This window comes from Perca fluviatilis, chromosome 21, assembly GCF_010015445.1.
Source record: "Perca fluviatilis chromosome 21, GENO_Pfluv_1.0, whole genome shotgun sequence".
NCBI classification, from domain to species: domain Eukaryota; kingdom Metazoa; phylum Chordata; class Actinopteri; order Perciformes; family Percidae; genus Perca; species Perca fluviatilis.
In genome coordinates this window covers 27,891,523-27,917,014 of record NC_053132.1, presented here as the reverse complement: position 1 = coordinate 27,917,014, position 25,492 = coordinate 27,891,523, and the positions used below count along the sequence as shown (strand labels likewise).

General features: G+C 43.9%; 1 protein-coding gene across 1 annotated transcript in view; it reads right to left on the bottom strand.

The window, feature by feature from the left end:
- The window catches only part of dnah9 (dynein, axonemal, heavy chain 9), a 156,217-nt gene that overhangs the window by 76,117 nt on the left and 54,608 nt on the right, over nt 1-25,492 (bottom strand). The window contains 15 exon segments of the mRNA XM_039787828.1: nt 3,222-3,461; nt 5,415-5,517; nt 6,166-6,331; nt 6,923-7,130; nt 7,903-8,076; nt 8,899-9,073; nt 10,206-10,353; nt 10,616-10,724; nt 10,919-11,046; nt 11,127-11,337; nt 14,419-14,706; nt 16,430-16,568; nt 17,751-17,908; nt 21,044-21,148; nt 22,204-22,360. Coding sequence (XP_039643762.1) covers nt 3,222-3,461; nt 5,415-5,517; nt 6,166-6,331; nt 6,923-7,130; nt 7,903-8,076; nt 8,899-9,073; nt 10,206-10,353; nt 10,616-10,724; nt 10,919-11,046; nt 11,127-11,337; nt 14,419-14,706; nt 16,430-16,568; nt 17,751-17,908; nt 21,044-21,148; nt 22,204-22,360 — 2,509 coding nt within the window.

Sequence of the window (25,492 nt, the reverse complement as noted above, 5' to 3'; positions counted from 1 at the left end):
TTCGAGATGAGCCTGATCTGCGCAGAATCGATCACCGGCGATCGGCGCCCAATGCATGCCGGCTTGAGCCATTGTGCACACGTGAGCAACGATAATCTCACGGCCCCCAGCTAACCAATCCTTCAGATTGATGTTGGCACCCCCCACTCAATTAGGATACAGGCGCAAGGAAAAATAAATGTGGAAATGTGGAAATACAGAAATAAATACATGTAGAAATGTGGAAATACAGAAATAAATAAATGTATAAATAAATAAATGTATAAATAAATAAATATATAAATACATAAATATATAAATAAATATATAAATAAATGTATAAATACATAAATAAATACATATAGAAATGCATAAATAAATAAATAAATACATGTAAAAATACAGAAATAGCCATTTATGTTACCAAAATGTATTTATTTTCCCTATATTTCTGCATTTATTTATACTTTTATTTATTTATTTTTCCTTATGTCATTTTTAGACCTCCATATTTCTGACCTTGTTGTCGATGCTAGCAGATCTCGTGCAGGTAAATTCTGCATTTTATAAAGCTAGTACTGCCTACATGTGCAGGATGCAAGCTATTATTTGAGCGATTTGCAACAATACCCATGTCCAGGGAGTTATCAGCCTTACACCGTGTTTACACCGACACGCGTATGCCCAGTGTACGAGAATGGTCCGGCTTCTTAGTATGGACAGAGATTAGTTCTGAAATGGTGCTAAAACGCTCATTAGTGCAGTTGGTGAATGCTCGTTCCATAGCTTACTAAATGTTTATGCTAAATGACATCATCCGGTCTAAGAAGTTAGACTTTTTGTTTGTGACCGAAACTTGGCAGAGGAATATGGACTTGCTGCCGTGTTCAGAAGCAGCTTTTCATGACGGTCTGTGAGCACTGGGTCTTTCTCCTCATTTGAAATACAAAACATTAAAGTTGGACGTTCAAGCATGAGCATGTTAGCATAAGCATTTAGCTCAAAGTACACAAAGCTGTAGACTTTTTGTTTAAGGGCGTTATCACTCTTAGGGCCCTATCTTGCAGCACAAAGCCCAACGCAAGTGTCTTTGCTAGTTTAAGTCAATTTCCCTTCCAGCGCCCACGTCGTTTAAATAACAAATGCACCTGCATTTTAACAGCAAATTAGTTAAATGCGCCTAGGCTCGTTCACAGCGCACAGGGAAACGCAGCAGCACACAAACATGCAAAAGATTACAAATAAAAATATTACAGTGCAAATCCAACATCATAATAGCAGTGTACCAGGTTACACACTTGCCTGGCTTTTAAAGGTGCTGTAGGTAGGATTGGCAAGATCGAGGATTTAGCCAAAAAATTTGAACATCAACAACTTCTCAGTCCCTCCCCCCTTTCTGCTAAGCCCCTCCCCCCACAAGGGAGAATGAATACGTGTGCATGAGCAGTGATTGACACACAGTTAGACACCCCCCCTGCCCATGATTGGTGCATCTGAACAGGGAGCCATGGATTTTTGCAAATCGCACTACAGGCTGTAGGTGGTGCCAGAGGAGCCAGATTTTTTCTTTTTATTTACCTGCTTCATGTAGTTCTACTCGAACATAGGGTCAGTTTCAGCAAATATGACAGAAAGTTAGTTTTAGAAGTCTTACCTACTGCACCTTTAAAGGGAATGGGAGATGACACTCTGATTGGTTTATTGCATGTTACGCACAAAACACACCTATGAATTAATGAAGACACTAAGTACAACCCTTTTGAACCATGTGCCCGGCGCACAGACCCTTCTTTTTGCCGTCAAACTAGCAAAAGTGGATATGGACGCGCCCTAAACACACCTGCGCCATGCGCTTCACGCCGTGCACTTAGATCGTTAAAATAGGGCCCCTATAGTTTGTTTGCTTTGGTCCGAATCAGTTGATGAGTTTGTAAACTTGGAGAGGTTTCCCCTTGGTTTTGTTTGGTTTCACACCTGGAACATTACAAGCGAACCAAAATGTCTCATTACAAAAACCATGCGAGAACGTTCACTGTCTCCAACTTTAGCGACGGCTGGTTTGACCACAGAGATGCGAGTGACGGCGAGCTTGACCGCTGTCTGTTTCTGTGAGAGAAACACTGAAGCTGCAACAGTTTCCTGCTCTGCCGCTTGCTGATTGCTAAGCACACCTGACTACAGGAGACATTAGCTCAGACTTGCAGAGTTTATATAGTTGGTGCGGTCCGAGGTCGGATCATGTTCTCAACACAAATGAACCGCTCCAGGGTTGGATTGAAAGTGTACCGAAATCCCCTCATCAAGCAGGTCTCAGAACACTTGTTGAACACTTCGATTGCTGCATGCACACCTGCCTAAACGAACCGCACCAAGGGGGGAAAACAAACCATCGAACCAGGGGGCTTTCACACCTGCCTCATTTAGTTTGAAGCAGGTGTGAAAGCCCCCTAACTTTGGGGTATAGTTCTGATTGTCTTTCTGTTGTCACTCTCGGCCTGCACATTTGGCACAGCTCTCTTTGCTTTCAACCTACTGTGACCAACTGCTTTTGCATTACACATATTAATTTGATCCATTGTAATTTAAAAAATATTGATTAGTGCAGCTTTAAAAAGGTGAATATGAAATAGCACATTACTACACCTACTGTATGTGTTTTATACATTGTGTTGTAGTATAGTAAAAACTCTGAGCTGCCTTTCTAAACTCCAAGATGGAATTATGAAATTTTAAGTTCTTCTAGCTCACTGGCTTAAAGCATTAATTATACAACAGACTGAGTTAAATGAGAGAGCCTGCCCTCCATGAAACCGTGGAGGATTTTGACAGAAATATTGCCCCCAAAGCTTCTCCCCTGACAGCCTTTACGCTCTGATATTATATTCATTTAAATACATTAAATCATCACTAACACCCGTGGAAGTACAAATCCATTATATTTTCTGTTACACTTATTTCAGACTTATTTCTAGCTTTCAGACCAAGCTCTTAAATCAATAATAATTTAGATGAGAAATTAGTGACAGAAGCCTGGCTCTTTCCTCGTGGGAAGCAGAGCCTTGGAAATCAAGTCCAAAATATATAACTCTTGGTTGGAAATGGAAAGAGGAATGAAACGAAAAGAAAACTTTTTCAGTGTAACCTCTGCCATTTAATTGTGAAAAGATTAACCTGGGGTCGTTCTTCTGAAAGAACTTCTGTGTAGATAAATTCTTCTTGCATGTTTTGGATTTGTGTCTCACCTGGAATATGTTGGAGAGGTCTCGCAGGTTGAAGATGTAGTGGAACTTGACTGCGGTGGGGAGGAAGGTGGAAGAGATGCGCTGGTGCAGGGCCAGGGCTAGCTGGACCAGGGTGGAGCAGCTCTTGAGCAGGGCGGCGCTGAAGCCACCTCCTCTCAGGTGCTGGGACAGGATGGAGGTGTAGATGGTGCTCAAGGCCTCAGCTCCAGGAAAGGACAGGGCGAAGACAGAGAAGTGACGCTATGGAGAGAGATATACAGCATAAACAAGTTGTTCAAAACAAGGGTCAACCTAACCCTAGCCTAGTCTATTTCGCCAACGTTTCATTTCCGGGATTGTTCCGTACCGCCGGATGTCCCTCATTTTCAAACTACTTTTGAACGTACACGTTCCACCAGAACAAGTTCCTTCCTGAGACTATTTTGCAGAGGCACCGTGGCTCCGTCAGGCGCTTAGCAACACCCAAGATGATTGTCATTGGTTTAAAGCTTTAGTGCGTAACTTTTTATAATAATGAACGTCCGTTACATTCAAGCCATTGCCAAATGAGTTGCTACAAAGCTAATTAAGACTATCAGCTCCACACAACTCTCTCTGGATTTCTCAGTATGACTATGTTCAGAAGATTGTGTCATCCGGCGACTTTCGCATGCAGAAACTCGAGTGAAGATAATGACCTCTTCTGACGAGTCCATCATGTTTTTTTAATCCTCCGTGATGGGGGTGATAACGGAAGGCTTGTATCATGTGGACGTGCAGACTGTGTTGTTGTCATTATTAGAATTCTTCATGGAGGAGACAGAAACTACGCACTATAGCTTTAAAGAAATGCCAATAAACCAGAGCACGTTTTTCTCCTATCCAGGAATGCTGTGTGGACTAGCCAGACCTTCCTCCAAGGCGCTGTGGAGGTAGGTCTGGCAAAGCGAGACTAACCCTAACCCAAGACAGTGAGAATTGGCGCTACGGAGAGAGACATACAGCATAAACAAGTTGTTCCAAACAAGTGTCACCTATAATAATAAAATTAATAATAATAATAGAAAATGGTGCGTAGTTCTTTTGGAAAACATGTTTCTTTTAGAATATTTATCTCATTAATGATAAATGCATTGAAAAAACATATTTTGCATTTGTGATTAAAATAATGGTCATAGGCAATGTATTAGCAAGCCTACAGATGGGTTAGGCTTAGGTTTAACGTCAGTCCCAAAGAAATCTTGGAGTCAGTAGACGTGCTTCCATTTAACTGTCAAGCGAATTTAAAGCAAACTTGTAAATTGTCTCTAATAAGGAATGTGAATTAAGCGCCTTTCGAACAACTGGTTTGGAGCGAATAAACTGGGCTACATCGTAGTTTGGTCAGAAGTTAGGGCCATAGGTTAGGCATGGCTGTAATCCTCCAGTAAACAGAGGACAAGAAGTAGAGTTTGCTAACCAGAAACAAAACAAGAGGCCTTGGCCATCGAACCATCTCCGAGAGAAACATAAAGAGAAGACCTCAGGAATTAGTTTGAATAGTTTTTTCATTTCAGCTAATGCTGGCCATGTTTCATGCTGTCCGGAGATGGAGACTCGTTATGGGAATATCCGGGAAACAGCTGATCAGTCCTGGGAGTTAAATGTTCACTAGGTCAGAACGTATTCAGCAAAGCTGTTCAGGACCAGGATGCTTTAATCTTCTTTTCAACTTAATTTATTGACTCCATCCTTCAGGTTAGTGCTGGCTGACTCACAGTTCATTTTAAATTTAACATTTAATGAAAGTGAAAAAATCAATTTGTGTATCCGCGCCGTGTTTCGGACCTGCTCCAAAATGTAATGGGTTCTTCCTTGGCCCATACCCTTCCACCAAGGGTCATGCAAATCAGACCAGAAGTTTTTCTGTAATCCTGCTGACAGACAAACAGTCAAACTGAGCAGAAAACATGACCTCCCTGGCAGACAAGCAAATGATGTGCCAACACCCTTAGTCATTTCCTAAATGCTGAAGCATCATGTTGAGACATGTCCTAATAGACTTTTTGTCAAAGTTTCAACTGTGCATAAATGTCGGAAAAGAATGATCAACGAACAGAAAACAATGTAATTGTCCAAGGTTTTGGCCAATTAAGTGTGTGTGTGTGTGTGTGTGTGTGTGTGTGTGTGTGTGTGTGTGTGTGTGTGTGTGTGTGTGTGTGTGTGTGTGTTTACCTGCAGTCGTGGATTGATGGTGAAGCTGCCAGCTGTGGGGTTCATGCAGGACATGTATTGAACGTTGTGTATTTCTTTCAAAAGCAGCTTATTACGGTCATACCTGGGAGTACACACAGATAGAGACACACACACACACACACACACACACACAGAAAAAAACATTATTTAACAGTTTTGCATGCACCCAAACAGCCGGCCACACACGCATATTCCCCGATATGGACGCCTCAGCGCCTTAAGCTGGCGTGGCTCAGTAGTATCCTCCATCCTCTCAATTTCATACCTGAAATCCCCCCAGCATATCTGTAATGGGCTGAGTGTGTCTAAGCCAGTCAGCCTGTGTCCGACGCAGTGGAACCATGTTCAGAATGGCCTCACTGTGTCAGAGAGATGAGCAACTAAATCCTTTTAAGGGGAATCATACAACATTGTGCTCACATTTGACTTTTTTGGAAGTTGTAGCACACTGATACTGAGGCAGTCTGAATACTAAAGCCATTTTCACTAGAATGATAAACCTATTACACCTATCAGCTGCTGGCACTCTGTGATCTGAATTATCCTTTTCCATGTTCATTTTAATTGAGAAATTGTCTGAATAAATCAATTAAAGTGACAACATCATGTGGCATTTTCTGAAAATCATTTAGCATAATGTCATCCCGTTTAAACACCACAGGCATGTACTCATGTTTGCTCATACATATATATTGTATTGCATAGCTGCTTGTAAATGACAGAGCCCTACCAGTGGTTGTAGTCCATGTGTTGGCGTATGAGTGTGTGAGGTTGCACCGTTCCATATGCATCCACCTCGGGCATATTCATGTCGTCTATGAAGTAGATTAGTCTTCTGCTGCCTGGAGGTCCATAGTTGCGCCCTGCTTTCTTCTCAAGGGGCTTTTCCAACACAGCTGTGTAGCAGAGGAACACAGGAGCAGAGAATGAAAGGTGTAACTGATCAACAATTTTAATGTAGTAGTTTAGAGTCAGAGAGTAGGTCGGTGTGGAGACATTTGATTTAGTCTCGCATTGCCAGACCTTCCTCCACAGCGCACGGAGGAAGGTCTGGCTAGTCCACACAGCATTCCGGGGTGGGAGAATTGGCATTTCTTTTAAACAATCACAATCGTCTTGGGCGTTGCTAAGCGCCGGACGGAGCAACGGTGCCTCTGCAAAATAGCCTCGGGAAGGAACTTGTTTTGGTGGAACATGTGTAAGTTCAAAAGTTGTTTTAGTTGTGCAACAGAAAACTCAGATTGGACAGATAGTCTAGCTAGCTGTCTGGATTTACCCTGCAGAGATCTGAGGAGCAGTTAGGAGGAGAGTTTAGAACGCCAAAACAAAGAAAGAGGAAGACATCCGGCGAAATTTCCGGCGCCACCTGAATAATCCCGGAAGTGGAACACCGTGGATATAGACTACATTTGATTTAACTGGAAGAGTACATAAGCCAACCCCTGCAAGCCAATCAGAATCAAAGATTTTCCATGCACGGTTCCTACCTTGGAGCATAGCAGACGTGGTGTAATAGTTAAAGGGGACATTTTTAATCATGTATTTCTCTGCGTCCAACGATCCCAGTTTGTCCCCGACCAGAACAGACTTCCCTGTGCCAGCGTTCCCGACCAGCATGACGGGCCGACGGCGCTCCAGGAGGCGGTCCACGAAGTACCGAACTCGAATGGTCTCTGTAGTGTGGACCAGACACGCCTGCACACGGGAAACAAAAAATTCAGCATGTGCACAATCCCTGTTCGGATATCAATAGACTAACTACAGGGTTCGCAACTGCAACTCATGATTATTTTGATTTTCAAAATATCTGTCAAATGTTTGTTCAATGAATAGCTTAGTCTATAAAATGTGAAAATGCCATCACCAGCTCTCAGATCTGACAGGGACTTGATGACATGAATATTTTAGTCTTTGAGGAACATATCTGGGTCTAATGCTAAGAGCTCCACATGATAATGTGTATACTGTATAACCAGGGTGCGATTTTCTGTGGGGGATGTGTGGGATTTCCCCCTTTCTGGTCTACATATCCCTGCCTCTGCTGAATTATTTTTATCCCCTGTGGGGACAAAATTTACCCCACGTGTTGACACGTGTTCTATTTCATTGTGAGATTATTTTCCATTGGATATTGAAGTTCATTAATCAGTGTTTTGGCATGGCTGGCTCAGTGGCTCTATATCCATGGTGGTATTGGAAGAGGGATTTAATTCTTGCATGTTCTGTGTTGTTGTGTGTGATCAAACCCCCCCCCCTCTGTTTTTTTTTCCTCAAATCTCACCCTGTATATATGTATATGTGTCATTTTACCTGTTGTCAAATAACAATAGTGATAAGTGCAGTTTTAAACTATTAATTGGTTATTAAAATTGTATATTATGTAATTTAAGAATAAATCCAGTAGATGAAATCTGTGTAATTCCAACAAAACCCTGCAGATTGAATACTCTAACACAACCTGTTGTACCTGAAGAGGTGTGTCTGCGTCCATCTCAAACTTGGGCACCATCTTGGACCAGGGTTCAAACTTCTTGCTCTCGGGGTCGATGTAGTAATCGAACACGGTGCCCTGGGACGGGAACTTGATGCTTTTGAACTCGGCCACCCACCACTTGCTGAACTCCACTCTGTAGTCGACCAGCTACACTCACGCAGAGACACAGAGGGTAGGCGAGCAGTCAATACTCTAAAATGACTTTCTTTCTGCTTTTTCTGGCCCATACAGTAGCTATGGATCTGCAGGTTTGATTTACAAACCAGAGGAAGAATAAATGGCAACAACATAGAGATACAGCCACAGCAGCTAAAGGGTAGAAAATGAGAGATGGCAGGCCTATCTATCCATCTGTCGGATTCAGACAGTGAAGTAGCCTCATCACTCCTCGCCTTTCTCCCTGCCTCCCCCCCCTCCCCTTGGTACCTGTCTCCTCTATTCACTACCAACTCTCCAGTCAATAAAACCACTTAGCATTTAAATGCATCTGTGATGGGAAAATAAAGTGGAGTACATTTGTACCAAGGGGAGAGCAGTTTTATCCCATAACTTAGATGGACACGCTTACTGTACAGCACTAACTGGATTGCTTAGCAACTGCTGGCCACGGCTCTCCTGCTGATTTAAATTCAGCCAGCCTGGCTGTTGTTGAGCGGGAATTGAGTCCACTTCATTTTCAGATGGAGATCTCTGCCTTTTTCAAAACCTGCCATTTCTTCAACTGAAAATAACTTTCAAATGACTTTTTCATAAATAGAGACACAAAGTTGAGTTGCATAAGAGCCATCAGGGCTTGAATAATACAGAGGAATACCCATAATGCAATTGCAAAAAACTCTTTCAGTAAAGAGTTAGGAGGAGACAGGAAAAAAACAAAAACATTCAGCTGTTTCAGTTGTGTCCTATTCTTTTCCCTCTTTATGCAACCACTTAGTAAGTGTCTCACATGGCCAGAGGCCCACGCAGTACCTGGTCTTGGAACATGGCTCCCCCGAAGGCCCAGACTGCAGCAAAGACGAAGTAGAGCTCATAAAGTTCCTTGGCACAATCTGGCGGGGTGTTCTTGGGAGTCAGCAGACACTCCAGCAAATAGCACAGCATCTGGACCATGCTCTGCTCAGGGATAGGGATGATCTTCTTAAACCTGAGCAAAGACAGACACATTTCATCACTGGATTCAAGCATTACCGCTGACTTGTGTTTATTACAGAACGAGTGTTGTTGACAAATCTATAGGCTCTGCGGCATTATGGGACAGAAGAGCTTCTCTGGATTCCTCACATGAGGACAAAATAATCCTTTTCTGCTTCCTGTTTTTGTTGTCTGCTCCAACAGCCGTGGTGATGGAGGTGTTGGAGGAGGCGAGTGCTCCTGTACAATAGAATGCAGGATGGGATCCAGTTCTGCTGAGTCACTAACTGTTTGCCTCAGTCCAACATGTTATGTCACATCGCAGCCTCCTGCGTCAACTGTGACCACAGACTGTAACAAAGATGGACGGAGCTTCCGGCTCTGGGAAGTAGTGATGTTACATTCTGTGCCGAGGCTTTCGAAGCGTGACGAGAAATCCCAGAAGTTTTCCGTGAAGCGCCTATCGAGGCTTGTATCGCTTTAGACAAATGGCGTCATTGATGACATCCGAAGCCTCGCTGCCCGTCCACACGTGACTGGTTTATGAGGTGAATCTACATGGTTTTATTATACATCCATGATCTACACAAGCACATTCACGGCCCTCTGCCCAGTTAAACCACCGTCACTTTCCTGTTTTAGACTAGCCTACTAAAATTGCCCCTCCTGCTGTCATATTATGACCCAAAGGATTGATTTACACACGTTTTATGGCCTCGTTCCTCTCAAGGAAATCTGTTTATTACACAGTTATGTTAATTATATTATACCAACAGAAAATACACAGTATATTGATATATATGGATTACGTGGAAATTGATTTAGTAATTCTTTACTGACAAAATTCAGAGAAATTAACCCTTTTGCAAACCACTTTGCTGGAAAGCTTCAATGCTTCATGAGGCTTCATCTACCCATCACTACTGAGAAGTGAAGCCAAAACTGAAGCTTCCTAAAGCTGCATTCTCTCTAACTTCCAGCAGGGGGCGACTCCATTTGCTCCTGTTTCTATAGAAGTCTTTGAGAAAATGAACCTACTTCTCTCTTGATTTATTACCTCAGTAAACATTTTCATAATGAGTTTATGGTCTCGATCGCTAGCTTCAAGTCTTCTTCAATACAGCATGATGTTCATTTTGTGTTACCTTGATCTGAGGCCATCCAGGCAAGAGGGGAGGTACTTGTCAAACAGTATGGTCAGATTGGCCTTCTCTGATTGGACCTCCCTCCTGTCAATCCAGCTGGACACCGGCGGGTTCCAGCCGAGGTCTGCTGGGTTTATGTACAGGATGCCTGGGAGGGAAACAGGGAACACAACACATTTAGTGATTATAGTAACTGAGGGTCCCCCGGGGCAAACATGTGTCCTCCTTGGCTACTAGCAACTGTGTGGAGGAAGGGTGGGGGTGGTGCGTGAATACGGAAGGCTTGTATCATGTGGACGTACCGACAGTTTTGTTGTCATTACTTAGAATTCCTCAAGGGGGAGACAGAAACTACGCACTATAACTTTAAAAAGCCCATGTAGAGACAAAGAAAGGAAAGCGAGGACTACCTGCTCTAGATACTGTAGCGGGGGTAGCAGTGCGCAAGTGACTGATCTCAAACACCAGCCTCATGGTGGGGTTCAGAGGGATCCGCTCATTACTGGCCAGAGTCAGCACCTAACAGGAGCACACAGGGCATAGAGAGACACACAACATTACAGCACACACTGCCACTGTCTGTCAGATGTGAAAATGTGTAACCTTTGTCATGTTGATACTGAATAAAATACTTGTTTACACACACACACACACACACACACACACACACACACACACACACACACACACACATTCAGTCAATTCGCTTGCACCTTGTTGTCATCCATGACTGTGTTGAGTGACTCAATCCACATGGGGTCAATGTCTCCATCCAGAACGATCCACTTGGGTCCACTGTGACTGACGTTGGCCAGTTCCCGCATGATGTTGGAGAACAGGCCTGTGGGAAGAAGAGTTCACATGTTGGATATTTAACTCGGGTCAGTAAAGCGCGTTGCACTCAATAAACACTGGACTCACCATCTTTCCACTCTCTGGTTGCTGGGTTGATGATGCCAAAAAGCTCGTCATTGGTCACAGCCTTTGGGTTAAGGTCCGCCCACACAGGTCTGCGCTTCATGTTCTGATAGGTCCTTTGGAGTGACCTCATCACCTGACTCTTTCCGGTGCCTGCGTTCCCGATCACAAACACAGAGTGACGAACGGCCAGCAGCTCCTCCAGCTGCACCACCTAACAATCACACACACACACACACAAATTTTAGAATTCTGCTTTTATCTTACATGTTTAGATTTTTTTTACTACTAACTTATAGAGAGGAGAGGACACTGATTTTTCGCAGTGCGTAGTGCATTGCAGACTTCTGTGAGGACTACACAGTCCCAGTCAAAGACTGCATTATTATTATAAATTATTGTAAATGACACACCATGGTTAACAAAGCCATTAAGGCCATCCTGAATAAATAGGTGAGTTTTTTTTTGGTGATATGGAGCAGGTGAGGACATTACAAGAACCCCTGAAAGTGAAGATCAGGGAGGCTAAAGAGAAGTGCAGGAGGAGGCAGAACAACAGAAGAGAGGTCTGGTGCGACATGAAGATCATCACTGGTTTCAGGCCGACTGGCAGCAGAGGAGTTAAAGGCAAATTGGACAGAGCCAACTTACTGAATTTTTCAATAGACTTAACGCGATGGCCCTGCTAACCCCCCATTGACTCTGATCTAGTGTCTGCCCCCAACAATCACATTCTCCCCCTCCTTGCATCCTCCCATCCTCCTATGAGGGTCCCACTAACCCCACCCCTGTAGTTCCCGGGCTGACAGTCCTCTTCAACCTGACGACCCCCCCTCCCCTCCCCTCCCTCTAACCTCTGCAGTGTTCTTCACTGCTGACCATGTAAGAAGACAGCTGATGAGAGTCCACTGAACAAGGCTAGGCCCTGATGGAGTGAGCCCCAGGGCGCTCAAAGCCTGAGTCCCCCTGCTATGTGGACTGCTTCAGCAAGTCCTCAACATGAGGCTGGCTCTCCAAAGGGTCCCTCTGCTGTGGAAGATGTCCAGCCTTGTTCCTGTGCTAAAGACGCCACGTCGCAGTGGCTCCAGGGACTGCAGAACGCTGGCATTGACCCCCCACATCATGAAGACACTGGAGAGACACGTCCTGCAGCAGCTCTGGCCCATGGTCAGCCCACTCTTAGATCTACTCCAACTGGCCCAGCAGCCCCGCCTGGGAGTAGAGGATGCCACCTGCTAAACTGCATCCACGTCCACCTGGACGAGCCGGCAAGCACTGAGAGGGTTATGTTTTTTGACTTCTCCAGTGCTTTCAACACCATGAGAAGCGTACAGCGGTGTGGGTTGATGCGCCCCTCATGTCCTGGATTGTCAACTAGCTGACTGGCAGAGCACAGCGTGTGCACGTACATCACTGTCACTATCCTAACCTTGGTTGGTTTCTGGCCTGTTTGGCCTCTGGTGCGCACATAACGTTTTTGGTCAGCAACACTGGGGCCCCTCAGGAAACGGTCCTGTCGTGGGAAAACTTGTCACATGGTGTGAGCAGAACCATGGGCAGCTTAACGTGACAAAAACGTGATAAAAAGAGCTGGTTGTGGATCTGAAGCCGACCCCTATTTTCCACCAGGTGCGTCTGCGCTCCGGACGATGCTGAGGATGTTTGATGAGTGTGTGGAGGCCGCTGCTATCCTGTTTGCTGATGCGTGCTGGGGGAGCAGACGCCAACAGACTCAACAAACTGATCCACAAGGACAGGGATGTTGTGGGGGTGGAGCTGGACTTTATGGCAGCACTGTCAGAGAAAAGGATACGTGCCTTTCTGGACAATGTCTCCCACCCTCTCCTAGACACAATAATCCGAACACAGCAGTACATTCAGTGAAGACTCATTCCACCACGATGCACCACAGAGCGCCACAGGAAGTCCTTCCTGCCTGTGGCCATCAAACTCTTCAACTCCTCCCTCAGAGTGCCAGACACCGGGAGGCCCGCGGATCATTCAGAATTATTAAGTCATTATTTATAATCATTTCTATTATTTATATCTTCAACTGTGCAATATTGACTGTGTGCAATATTTAATGTTAACACTGCAATACATCTTCAACTGTTCAATACTCTTACTTTTACAAGACCATTGTATTTCATAAAATAAACTGAAGTGAATTGCCTTTAACCAACATGTTAAGAGTATAAAGAGCTTGCTCTACCTTCACACAGCTTCTCAAGTATGAAGGATGCCACGCTTCTCTACATTTGGAAGGTTGCACACACTTACACTTGACTTGTAGTGTAACATTTTCTGCTGTTCTCATTCAGGTATGAGAGATGACGAACAGAGTGTGTAACAGAGAGAAAAAAAGGGAGAAAGAGAGATTTCCACTCAAACCTCAATCAATGCCATCGACCGGCCCCTCGCGGCGCCTACTCGCCATCCATTCAGCTCAAAGGCCCCGGCTGATTACCGCTTTGATGTGGGGAGGACTAATGCTAGCACAGCCTAACGCCAAAGGTATGCAGTCTCTTTCACCCCCCCCTCCCCCCCCCTCTCCCCCTCATTGTCTGGAATCAAAAGGTTGGCCGCACAAACAAAGACAGTAAAAGTTCAGGCTCTGGGGGTGGATGGTTGTTATTGACCGCCCCGCCATTCTCACTCTCTCGCTTGCTGTGTTTCTCCTCCTCTTTGTTTATTTCCGTGGCTGTCTCTCACAATATCAGGGTTAAGTGGCATGGTGCAGCGCCAGCCTCCATTGATGGAGTGTTATTATGTGCTTCCTGTGTCTATTTGACCTGAGGCGGATTGCACTTATTTCCCCTGGTCCTGCGTTCATCTGTCTCTGACATATAATGCCTTCTATGGTGCGTGTGTTGTGTGTGTGTGTGTGTGTAATATAATGACCAGAATTAGGTCAGCAGCTTGGGCACCTGAACTCTCATCGCAGCTAACCGTTGGCTTTCTGAAAAATTTGCCCAATTCATCCCTATCCTGCAGACGTGTCTGACACTAATGTGTATTTCCCAGCAGAACATTATGACATGAGGTAAATAGCTTTTGGAAAGAACTACGATAAATCTAAATCAGATTGCTACAACTGTAATATCTGTCTAAATTGTTAAAGACGAATCCCCCATGTGGGGACTCTGCTCCTGCTTCGCAGACAACCTGTCATTGCGTGTTGCCTTTATCCTTGGCAACACTTGTGACATTTTTTGAGTTGTAATCTAAACAGAATCCGATAAACTGCAGCAGACGAGCATGTCGGGAGGAAATCCAGGAATCTGGTTTAACTTACCTTGAGGAGAAAATTGTCCTCGGCCTGCAACTTCAGGTCCAAAATGGACTCCTTCACGTGCTTCTCAAAGTCCAGGTCTCGTTTCCTGGGGACATCCAGGGCAGGGAACAGGTCACCTATCAACCCCATGAACACGGGCATGTCATCGGTTACGATCTTGGGGATGTTGAAGTCTCTAAGAGCTCGCATCAGCACCTGGTCCTCCGCTCGGCCGGGGTCTCCTCTCTTCAGAGAGCCGGCCACCACCAGCACAGACTTGATGGCTCGAAGGCCCCAGTCATAGTGGTCCTTCAGTAGGCAGAGGAACACACGGCAGAGCTCAACACGTATCCTCTACTGGCTATGCCATGTTAGCATGTCATTAGCATGTTAGCAGTGTTATTGTGAGCATTGTAGCATACTAGGCCTCAAAGATCTGCAAGCATAGTGGGACTGTGAATCATCGTCCTAACCAACGGCTCTCCAGGAATCACACACACACAAAAATCGGAACACTAATTCACTGACTTTATGGTTTCAAGCCCTGTTTAATATTATTCTTATTAGAGCCGTGTCTGGACGGAGAGCTTATCTAGTAGGATTTAGTGATTTAACAGTGAGCTTAACCTACTTTATATTCTTGGATGCCATTTCTTATATCAACATAATAATCCTAAAGTAACTTATGGTATCTCTTAATACAAAATCATTTGTAATGTGACATGAAAGTAGCTTACTAACTACTCAACAGTGAGTCGTAGTTATATGTGTGTCCAGAGGCTCTCCGGCTGACAAAGATTAGATGTGTCTGTCTTCAGAACACACAGCCACACACACACACGCACGCGCGCGCACACACACACACACAGTGAGAGGCAACAAATTATTAGAGCATTATTTCAGCTCCCTGCTAATTCTGAGAGAATGGGGTATGTTTATTTATAGAGTGTACTCTATATGCTCTGGTGTATACAGCATAGTCATTCTGCACAGGAATAGCAGTAGAACTTATGCAATATTTAATCCATAATTATCAACCACTTGTTTAATTAATTTAACAAGAAAGTAGTTCTCTGAATCTGCACTTTCCATTGATCTGCAGGCTCAGCCCTTGTGAATATAGCTTAGTGAAGCAGTCTGTTCATTATCATTTGATTTCATTACCAGTAAGTTGCTAATGTTGGAAAACCTGCAATGAAACTCCGGCAAACAACTTTGGAGCAGCCAAAAAAGTGTTATTGAGGTGATATTTAAAAATGTCAGAAGAACTAGAGCTTCATTAAACCGCCATAAAAAGGAAGTAGTGTGCTATGACACTTAAATGGGCCTGTGGTCACGGGAAATTCATCTAGAACTGAGGGCTCATAAAATCGCTTACCTAAGTCGAGGAGCTCTGCTGTAACTATTAGTCAGCACTGAGAGTGATTTTATTGCTTTTTTAAATCATTTAAATAATGGCATGACATGTAAAACAGGACTGGACTAGAAGAGGATGAAGAACATCGTAGATGGAATAACATCAGCTTCTTATTCACATGCATGTTAGACTTCACTCGGACCCTTCAGTGAGAAAGGAGCGATGCCTCGGGCTTGGAGTCCATCAAATAGAACAGGAGCGTCAGGTCAGCTGTTTCAGCATTTCTTTAAACCAATCACAATCATCTTGGGCGGTGCTAAGTGCCGGACGGAGCCACGGTGCCTCTGCAAAATAGCTTCGGGAAGGAACTTGTTTTGGTGGAACATGTGTACGTTCATAGGTTGTTATAGTCGTGCAACAGAAATCTCAGATTGGACAAATAGTCTAGCTAGCTGTCTGGATTTACCCTGCAGAGATCAGAGGAGCAGTTAACCATAGTCCTCATAAATCTACCGGAGATTAGAACGCGGAAGGGGACGGACATCTGGCCGAAAACAAGGACATCCGGCGGCACCGGAACAATCCCGTAAATGAAACGTCGTCGATATAGACCAGGGTATAAATGGTTTTTTCTAACCATACCACATGTGTAAGATCAAAGAAAGCAGATATTACCTGTTTGGACAACAGCTCTTTACACAGTGTGTAGAGGGTGATAAACTTCCTGGCCAGGACCCGGGCGTCCAGGAAGCCCTCGGCCACCAGCATGATTTCACAGATCAGCTCGAAGTCTGGCACGACCATGGCACACGGTCTGAGGAAAAAACAGGATCTCAGTAGTAGGACGTAATCATAACACCTGCAGTTCACTCAACTTGTGTGTCCATGTTAGCGGATTGTGAGATAGCACACACAGCAAACAGCAGAGCAACGGAAGCTCTGATCCAGGTCACAATCCATCCCAGTTCAACACATCATGCAGCGCTTTATTCCCACAATGGGTCCAGCTATCTTCCCCTTTTCAGAGAGTCGCTACTCGCCTAACTTGCTCTCTCTCTCTCTCTCTCTCTCACACTGGCCTGTCTACATTTATCTTGTGGTCTTGTGTCAGGTAGAACTTGCTCTTATTGCCAACAGCTTCTCATTGATCTACCGTGGCTTGGATTGTACCTCATTTCCGCGCTAATTTGAACAAAAGATAAGTGTTAATTCCATGTTAGTGTAATCTGATTGGGATGTTTTCCTGGTATGTTATACAGGGGTGTTCCAAGTTTTGATATCAACGTTGTTTTTCTATTATTATAATCTGTCCCATGACTACTTGATGGATTAAACCTTGGTTGATGGACCCAATCCTCTGAGGAATAAAGCATGGTTTGAGGACATAGAGCTGTGTGTGACACACTACCGCTAATGTCAAAACTGGCGCACGTGGTGTTCATTGTCCCCGCCAGCAGCAGCAGCAGCGAGCGCAGAAGGATAATCGAAGAGAGGACAGGATTAAAACCCTCCACTGTTGATGCCGTGCTCTTTTTGCATGCCGCAGGTGCTTTATAAGCTTAATTCTGTTCTACTGGTACAAGCAGCGGTGTAGTCTAGTTTATTGTAGTGGGTATACTACAATAGTCGTTCTGCATGTTCTGCAGCATTTGTTCAGTTTGTGGTCACATAACTTGACCCGTATTAGCGAAAACCAATAGCTGAAGTGAAAGTTCTGTCACAAAACTATGTTGTTACTTCTCATTGAACATTGTTAAGTGGGTATATGGAAAGTCTGGAGCTTTCTTAGTTGGTATACAGCGTATACCTACGTAAAAACGAGATATGAGCACTTTGCCATTATAAACTGAACTATGGCCAACAGTGTATCGGGAGAAAAGAAAAAAACACAGGCTGATAAACTATAGGTCAAGGGTCCGGTCGGGCCTGACATCTCGGGCCAGGGCCGGGGTAGGGCCAAAATTGTAAGCCTGTGCAGGGCTCTAGTGTGACCTACCTGAACAGAGCCTTGAGGTTCTCAGGAAGCTCCGTCCTGCCAGCGTAGCCGGGGTTCATCGTGATGAAGATGCCCACGGAGGGGCAAAGATTCACCTCCTCACCCATAAAGTTGAACCTCTTCTTCTTATCTCGAATGGCATCCTGGATGCTTTTGACCTGCATGCACAGAGTACAAACACAAAATACAGAGTACAATGAAATGATATCCAATCTGTTTTTGGTACTGTAACTAGAGATGTTCCGCTATTATTTTTTCCTTTCTGATCTAAACTTTTTGTGAAACATGAAGAAACACAAACAATAAACGCCATGGAACTTTCTTTTATTATCAGTCACAAAAAAAAAAAATCAGAAAAAGAACATGAATAAACTACTTTAAAGTAGATTTTCTTCTGGGCTAAATTATCTGGTATCATAAATGCCAGTACTTACCTATACAGATACTAGTATTTTAGGCAGTATCGGAGGCTTTTCTGAAACTGGTATCGGTATTGGAACATCTCTAACTGCAACCCAGTAAAATAATATAATGTCCTGTAACCTAGTGAGTGATAAGATTATTAGAATATATTGTTTTAAAATTGTTTATTATTCATTTTATTTTTTATTCCTATTCGCTAAAATAGCATGTCAATCAACGTCCGTTTTGCATTGAATCCTTTCATTGGTCAAGGAATGCAGATTCCTGATTGGATAGGGGAAATTAAGTCCCACCTCTGTGAGAAATAAGGAATATCGCAAAAGAAGAAATCGACACAGCATTGAGTGTCATAAAAACACACACAGCTCCCTCTGGAGACACAAAAGGCTTTATACAACTTTTTCACATACGCCGTCGTACTCCCCAACACCTGAACACTCTGATGTGTAGAACCAGTGCCTTTAAAGAACCTTTAAGGGATCAAAGTCATTACAATTCATACTACTATTCATACTACTAGTAGATAAAAAGATATTTTAAAACTAAAGTTCTGTATTGGCACCACTATCAAATCGTACCCAGTCCTGGTCACTGTCCATTAAGCATCCCAAAGGACGCTTCCAACTTGTGCAACCCTCACACGTGATGTAGCTTGAGAAAGTTGGATTTCACACATTAGCATATCATTAAAGTCACTAAGCACATACCAGAGTCAATTTGTAACAGTCTGTCAAATTGGTAAGCACTATGGCCCTTTTTTTCAGGGACACAATTTCATCAATAATATGAGCATGCTATCAGCCAGGCTTTACTGCATCAACTGCCAGGCTCCACTTGTCTACATTATGATGGAATGAGATATCAGAAATTAACTTTTGTGAGTGTGTGTGTGTGTGTGTGTGTGTGTGTGTGTGTGTGTTTGTGTATGTGTGTGTGTGTGTGTGTGTGTGTATGTGTGTGTCTTGGCCTAAAACTCTGTATCCCAGCCTGTAAGAGGCTTTATGAATTTAACATGCGTGTGGTAAAAGGGCGTAGCGAGTCGACAGCTGGAAAGAGGAGGAACATCTCTTCATGGATGAGTACTCGGCTACAGATCACTCAGTCATACTAACACAACAGGGGGATGCAAAAACAAACAGTGCAGCTGCAGCACACACAAAAAAAGAATACAAGTTTTCATGAGAACATCAGCGGGCCTTCTTTCTTATTTGAAATGACAGCGGCCCACCTCTGCTATCCTACAGAGATATTAAAAGGACATAAAACACCAAAAACACTTTCTTAAAAGTTCAAGAGCAGACACCGTCCTGAAAAGTGTGATCCAGTGGGGTCCGGCTCCACTCTTTGCTGTCTCTTTGAATGTACAGGCTGCAATATATTCACAGTACACGCCTGTGTTGGCTGCAACAGAGGCAGAGCTTCACCAATTTATCTCCATGTTGTAATGTCTGGCGGCCTTCTGTTTGTACCGGCTTTATTTAATGTAGAACTGGTCCAGCCACCTGTGTTAGCAGACCTGAGCAGCAGCCGAGTATGTTGCCAGGGCGATGCTAGCTGCTCCCACTTTGAGAGGATGGATTAGGTGCGTCTGCTGCGGTGAGAGATGGCTCAGTGGTTTAGCGCTGGAGCGGGCTGCCTGCTGTCACAGCGGGAGTCTGACACTCCTCTGTTCTCAAGGTCTACTTCTCCACGTATAAGCCACCATGATTTATTATTCATTACGCCACGCAACACCGATTCATTCTTCTGGCACTTTAAAATTCTCTAAATATTGTCAGCTTCCACAGCTTATGGAAGAAGTCTTGCATTGCTGCTAAAGAAAGAAGGAAGGACGGAAGGGCAGAGGAGCGTGTTGGGTCTTTCAAAGAATAATGATCCTTTGAGGAGCTCCAGAACCATTATCATCACGATCATGACCAGCATCCTTATCAACTGTGTGCATTGTGCAGTGACAGTACTGCACATGCATGAAAATACACCAGGATTTGAATACACCAGAGGGACTTATGAAACCACGGAGAGAGGGTCTGTTTGATGCGGGATAACAGAATGCAAGATGGCAGTAAAGCTAGCATCAGCTGAAACGCACAGAACATGGCTGAGTCCCGTAATCAAAGGGCTAGCTGCTGTAGGTCGCTCGGAGCATACACCGATCACATCCATTCAGTTCATCCACAGAGCTCCGACGTGTACAAAACAGGACCATCACAGGTCATACGCAGGTCAGGATTTAACTTTCATTAAGGCACAGACTTAAACCTGCATTGGTGTTTAACCACTTGTGGGCATCGCAAAAAGCTGTGAACAGACTGACATAAAAGCTATCCCAGAAATAGTACACTATAGCGGTTTTCTTAACACAAAGAAAGCGATGCAGTGTGTTTGTGTGTGTGTGCGTGTTCTGATTAAGCCTTGAACTAAGAACATTTTAAAAGATATAACTCAAAATTACAAATACAAATGTGCTGTACACGTTTGCAAATCCAACTAATTCCCCGTCCTACGGCAGCATTTGCTTTGAGAGTTTAGAGTTTGTCCATTCAGAGTTGCCATTATTAAAGATGTGAGCAGCGTGCTGGCGAGCAAAGAGGCCAGTTTTCCATCCCTAACTCTCAAATCAGACCAGAGGAGGCTCCAATTATGAAGGAGCTCTGGGGTGCTAAGGTGTCAGCCTCGTGGATTAGTCTTATAGCTGAAGCAATTTACGCGTGCAATCGGTGATGAAGAGGCTATTTACTTCTGCAGAGCTGTTTTTAAGGGCTTATTTTCACCACAACTTCAATAAATGAAAACTCACAGATTATCTGGCCTGAAGATACACACAAGCTGCGCTCAGCACCTGTGGCAGAGGGAACTGGAACGGTTCTTACCTGTACAGCCACCACAGACAGCACCTCCACTGAGATCCTGTTAAACTCGTCAAAGCAGCCCCATGCCCCCGTCTGAGCCAGGCCTTTGTAGATATCCCCACAGGACTGGTGGACACAGAGAGAGAGACAGATATTCAGATGGACACTGCGCGACAGGAAGTCAGGCAGGCAGGCTCAAAGGTGGACATCCTGTCTTACTGACTGATAAGGCATGTGTTGAGGCCAATTAGACAGAAGATTTATGGAGAAGCATTGATGGCAGTCAGCACAGCAGGCTGGGAGTAGGCGTAGAATAACAGGATGATGCTTATACAAAGCCTCGAGCGTTAATGGCAAAAAGAGAAAGGCTAAAATGTCTACCACCCACATTTCAGTTTTCCCCAACATCAACCTGAGAGCAGGTGAACAGCCCTCCGGAGAACAGCTGGACCAGGGTGAGGCTTGCAGCTGACTTCTCTCTCCAATTACAGGGCAGAGGAAACCTTCTCTGACACAAACCTTCTCTGACTGCTGGATTTATGCTGTGTGTGTGTGTGTGTGTGTGTGTGTGTGTGTGTGTGTGTGTGTGTGTGTGTGTGTGTGTGTGTGTGTGTGTGTGTGTGTTAGGAGGTGCAGCTGGAGGAGCTGCTGGGCGTTACATTACTACTGTGTGCGCATAACTAAATATGAGTAACAATGCGGGGCTCTGTGTTCCCCCTGGAGTACATTAGCACTTCTCTCTGACACCTTTCTGCGGAGTGTATGGTCGGGGGGGCTGTACGCCTCTGTACTGTAATGATGCCCCTGTCTGGGGGAAGCACGAGCAAGCTGGATCACAAGATTATGTTTATGTCTCCCCTGAGCACTCTATATGCAGAAAGTGAGTGTGAAAGAGTACACAGGAGAGTATAATAAAGCAAGGTGGAGGCTGGGAACATAGGGCATTTTGACAAGGGTTAGTTAAGAAATAACAATCAGTGTTTAACTCATCAGCTCTTCTTTATGAAGGAAGCAGGCAAAAAAGAAGATGAAAAGATGAAAAGAGAAGGGCATAAAAGGTGGGTTGACAACTGTAATGACAAAGGCAATGATGAAAAGAAACATGCACTATCTGAGCTGTGCCAATGCACATTAGCTACGTGCACGTGCTCAAATGCCAATGCCCATGCACGCTTGATCACCTTATAGTCCATCTGCTCAGAGCAGTTGAATACATAGACCATGATTCCGAGGGCTCGGCCCAGGTCTTTGGTAGTCTCAGTCTTCCCCGTGCCCGCAGGCCCTGCCGGAGCTCCGCTCATGATCAGGTGGAGCGACTGGGTCAGGGTGATGTAGCATCTAAACACAGAGGAGAGACACGCACATGCATCACTGATGAGGACTGGAGCCGGACAGCCACTGGCTGCTCTTGCATTCATAAAGATCCTTCCATTCATCCAGTGATCAGCTGGACTATGCTAACACGTTAGCTCATGGGTTAGCGAAACAAGTGCACTTTGACCTTTTCCAACTAAAATGTTCCACAGGAATTATTATTATTATATATAGAGCTATATAGAGCGCAAAAAACATAATACTTTCACCCAGGAAACGCTCGCTCGTTCCTCAGGAGTGTTTTAATCACAATCTTTTTCCTAAACTTAACTTTCATCGCTGCTTGACTGTCCACTTTACCTGGCTAAACTCCACTACCACGGCCCCTGAAAGGAACACACAGTCACCTATTGGCAGCTAAACAACTGCTGCTGCAGCCGGTGTCCCGGTGCTCTGTAGAGGCTAAATACAACCAGCAACTGCTGTAAGCATCGTTCTATGGTACTATAGACTATATATATATATATATATATATATATATATATATATATATATATATATATATATATATATATATATACACAAATTCTATCAAATAAAACATTTATACATTTTAGGAGCATGTGAAAGTTACAGTAGGTAACTTTTATAAAAATAACATTTTGTCATATTTGCTCAAACTGTCGCTACATCCTGACAGTACTACATCAATGAGATCACGTTCCTCCGCCTCCTCCTGGTGCTACTAATGGCATCAAGGAAACAACCAATGAGAGCCCAGGAGTTTCTAACACAGTGTCAACGACTGCTGATGAACTCCGATCAAACTGTACAACTTCAAATGTTTTCAGAAACCTATTTTAGTGAGAACGTCAGTGCTTGGTTTTGGCTTGACTTGGTCACAAACTTTTAAAACGTTGTGATGTTTTCACAGATGATCTGATTCATGTAGTCAGGAGATAGTGACAGTTTGAACAAATATGAAAAAAAGGGTTTTAAAGAGTTTTGTTGTTGCTGTATTTTGTTTGTTTAGTCCGTACACAAAAAATACACAACTTATGGTTTTGAAGGGAGTTTATTTTTACTTTTGTGCAGCGTTTCCACTGATTGCCTGGCAACTTCACTGCGACAACAACACTCCAGGAAGTCAAGCGCCCATATGTTGTTCGCCAAGAAATACTTTTGCAGAATGACAAAAAAGCTACAAATGCCCACAATAAAGTGCAAAGTGACGAGGCATGTTGAATACATGATCAACAGTTCCATCATAACACAAATTGTCCACATCAGCTGCACAGATAGATATCATCATTATCCTAATCTTCATCATCACCATCACCATCAACACGGAACACATCATATATCGCTTATTAAACTACACACTTTGACAAGTGAGTTGGGAGTTACTACCTCCTCTTCCCCCGGCCTGAGTTCACTAGTGAAATGGCTGTGGGGATGAAGGAGTGCTTGTACCTGTTACTCTTAATCACAGGTAATCTGAACCTAGAGCCAGAGGGCAAAATCTGAAACTCAGAGTAAAGGGGGTGGGCGCGGTCAGATACGATGGAGCATGGAGGGCCGAAGATCAGCAGAATGCAACTGTAACTGGATGAAAAACACCGAAACAGCATGGCTCCCTGCTGCTGCATGCACAAACTGGTAGCAAATATGCTGAAAACCTTTAGGTCAAATGTATGGTTGACATTGTGGGTTTTCTACCTAAGTGTACTTCCAAGAGTATTTATTGTTCTACTTCACTACCACATAATCTAATAAATATGGGAAGAAAATATATTAAACAACAATCTATGATTAATTATCTACGGTTCTGTGTGTGAGAAATCCCAGTTCTCCAAAGTAAAGTGATATATTATAGACCCAGAAAGGACTCATTTTAAAATGATATGCAAAAGTGGGAATGGCTCCAGCATGTACACAGCTCTCCATCTGGATGATCCAGAGTGACTTTATGGTTCCATTTCTACAGGAGCATTTAGAAAACTGCACACAGCCATAAACAGTACAAATGACAAACCGTGTTCTGACACAGTCTTATAAGCAGCACAGACAGTCAGCCATCATTGTACATAACCTCATTATACGATAATAGAATCTGCTCCTGTGCTTTGATTATCATGCAGGCTGATTAGGGACACCAGTGACAGAAGCCGTCAGGACTAACAAGCAGCGGGCCCATCTCGTATCAATAAAAACCAGCAGCATCATGGACGTGAACTGATGGAGACAATCAGGACTTTATTGATCAGGGCAATAAACACAATGCTTCGCCTTGAATGTTAACACAGCAATGATTTTAATGAGCTGCTGGTTAATAGATGATGTATGGAAGGGGATAATATTGGAAAGCATAACGAGAGACAGAAGCTCACAGAAGACAAATGATCCCATCTGTTTACAGTGTATCATCCCGATATCAGCGCCAACAGGCTTTATGGGCTCTCTGAAAATATGGCCAAACATCTCACAGTCAGTCGTCTCCGAGTAGGCCTGTAACAATTACTAAATAATTGTCTTACAGTACATTTTTTTCAAATAATTGCGGTTTCTTTGTTTAACCACAATTAATTGCTAACATTAGCTAAGGTCCTAAGGGGTATGACTGGTAGTTGTTGATTTTGTTTACATATGCCAAATTGTAATTACTAGTACAGTGCCCGTTGAAAATGGGCCTGTTTGGAACGGGCCGATTGCTTGGCCTGTGGTATTGTTGCTTGTAGAATTCTTCAAAACCAAATTGTACCCCAAAATGACTTACAGAAGGATCCCAAACCACTTCATATGCAACTCCACTGGATAGCCTACTACTGACTTACAGTCTACGTCTACATTAGAGGAAGACATTGTACTACTTTATTTACCTGACGAGAATGTGGCAGATTCAGAATTTAATCACAAAATATCACAATGAAAATGTGGAGAAATCAGACATTAGCCACATGGACTCATGGCAGTGTGCTACCCATCCGGCCCGTTATGAGATCTAATCAGCAAATATCTGCCTTAATCAACCACTAGAACCGGACTGTTTGTGTGTGTGTGTGTGTGTGTGTGTGTGTGTGTGTGTGTGTGTGTGTGTGTGTGTGGTGTGTGTGTTTGTGTGCACAGAGAAGGAGAGAGAGAGAGAGAAAGAGAGAG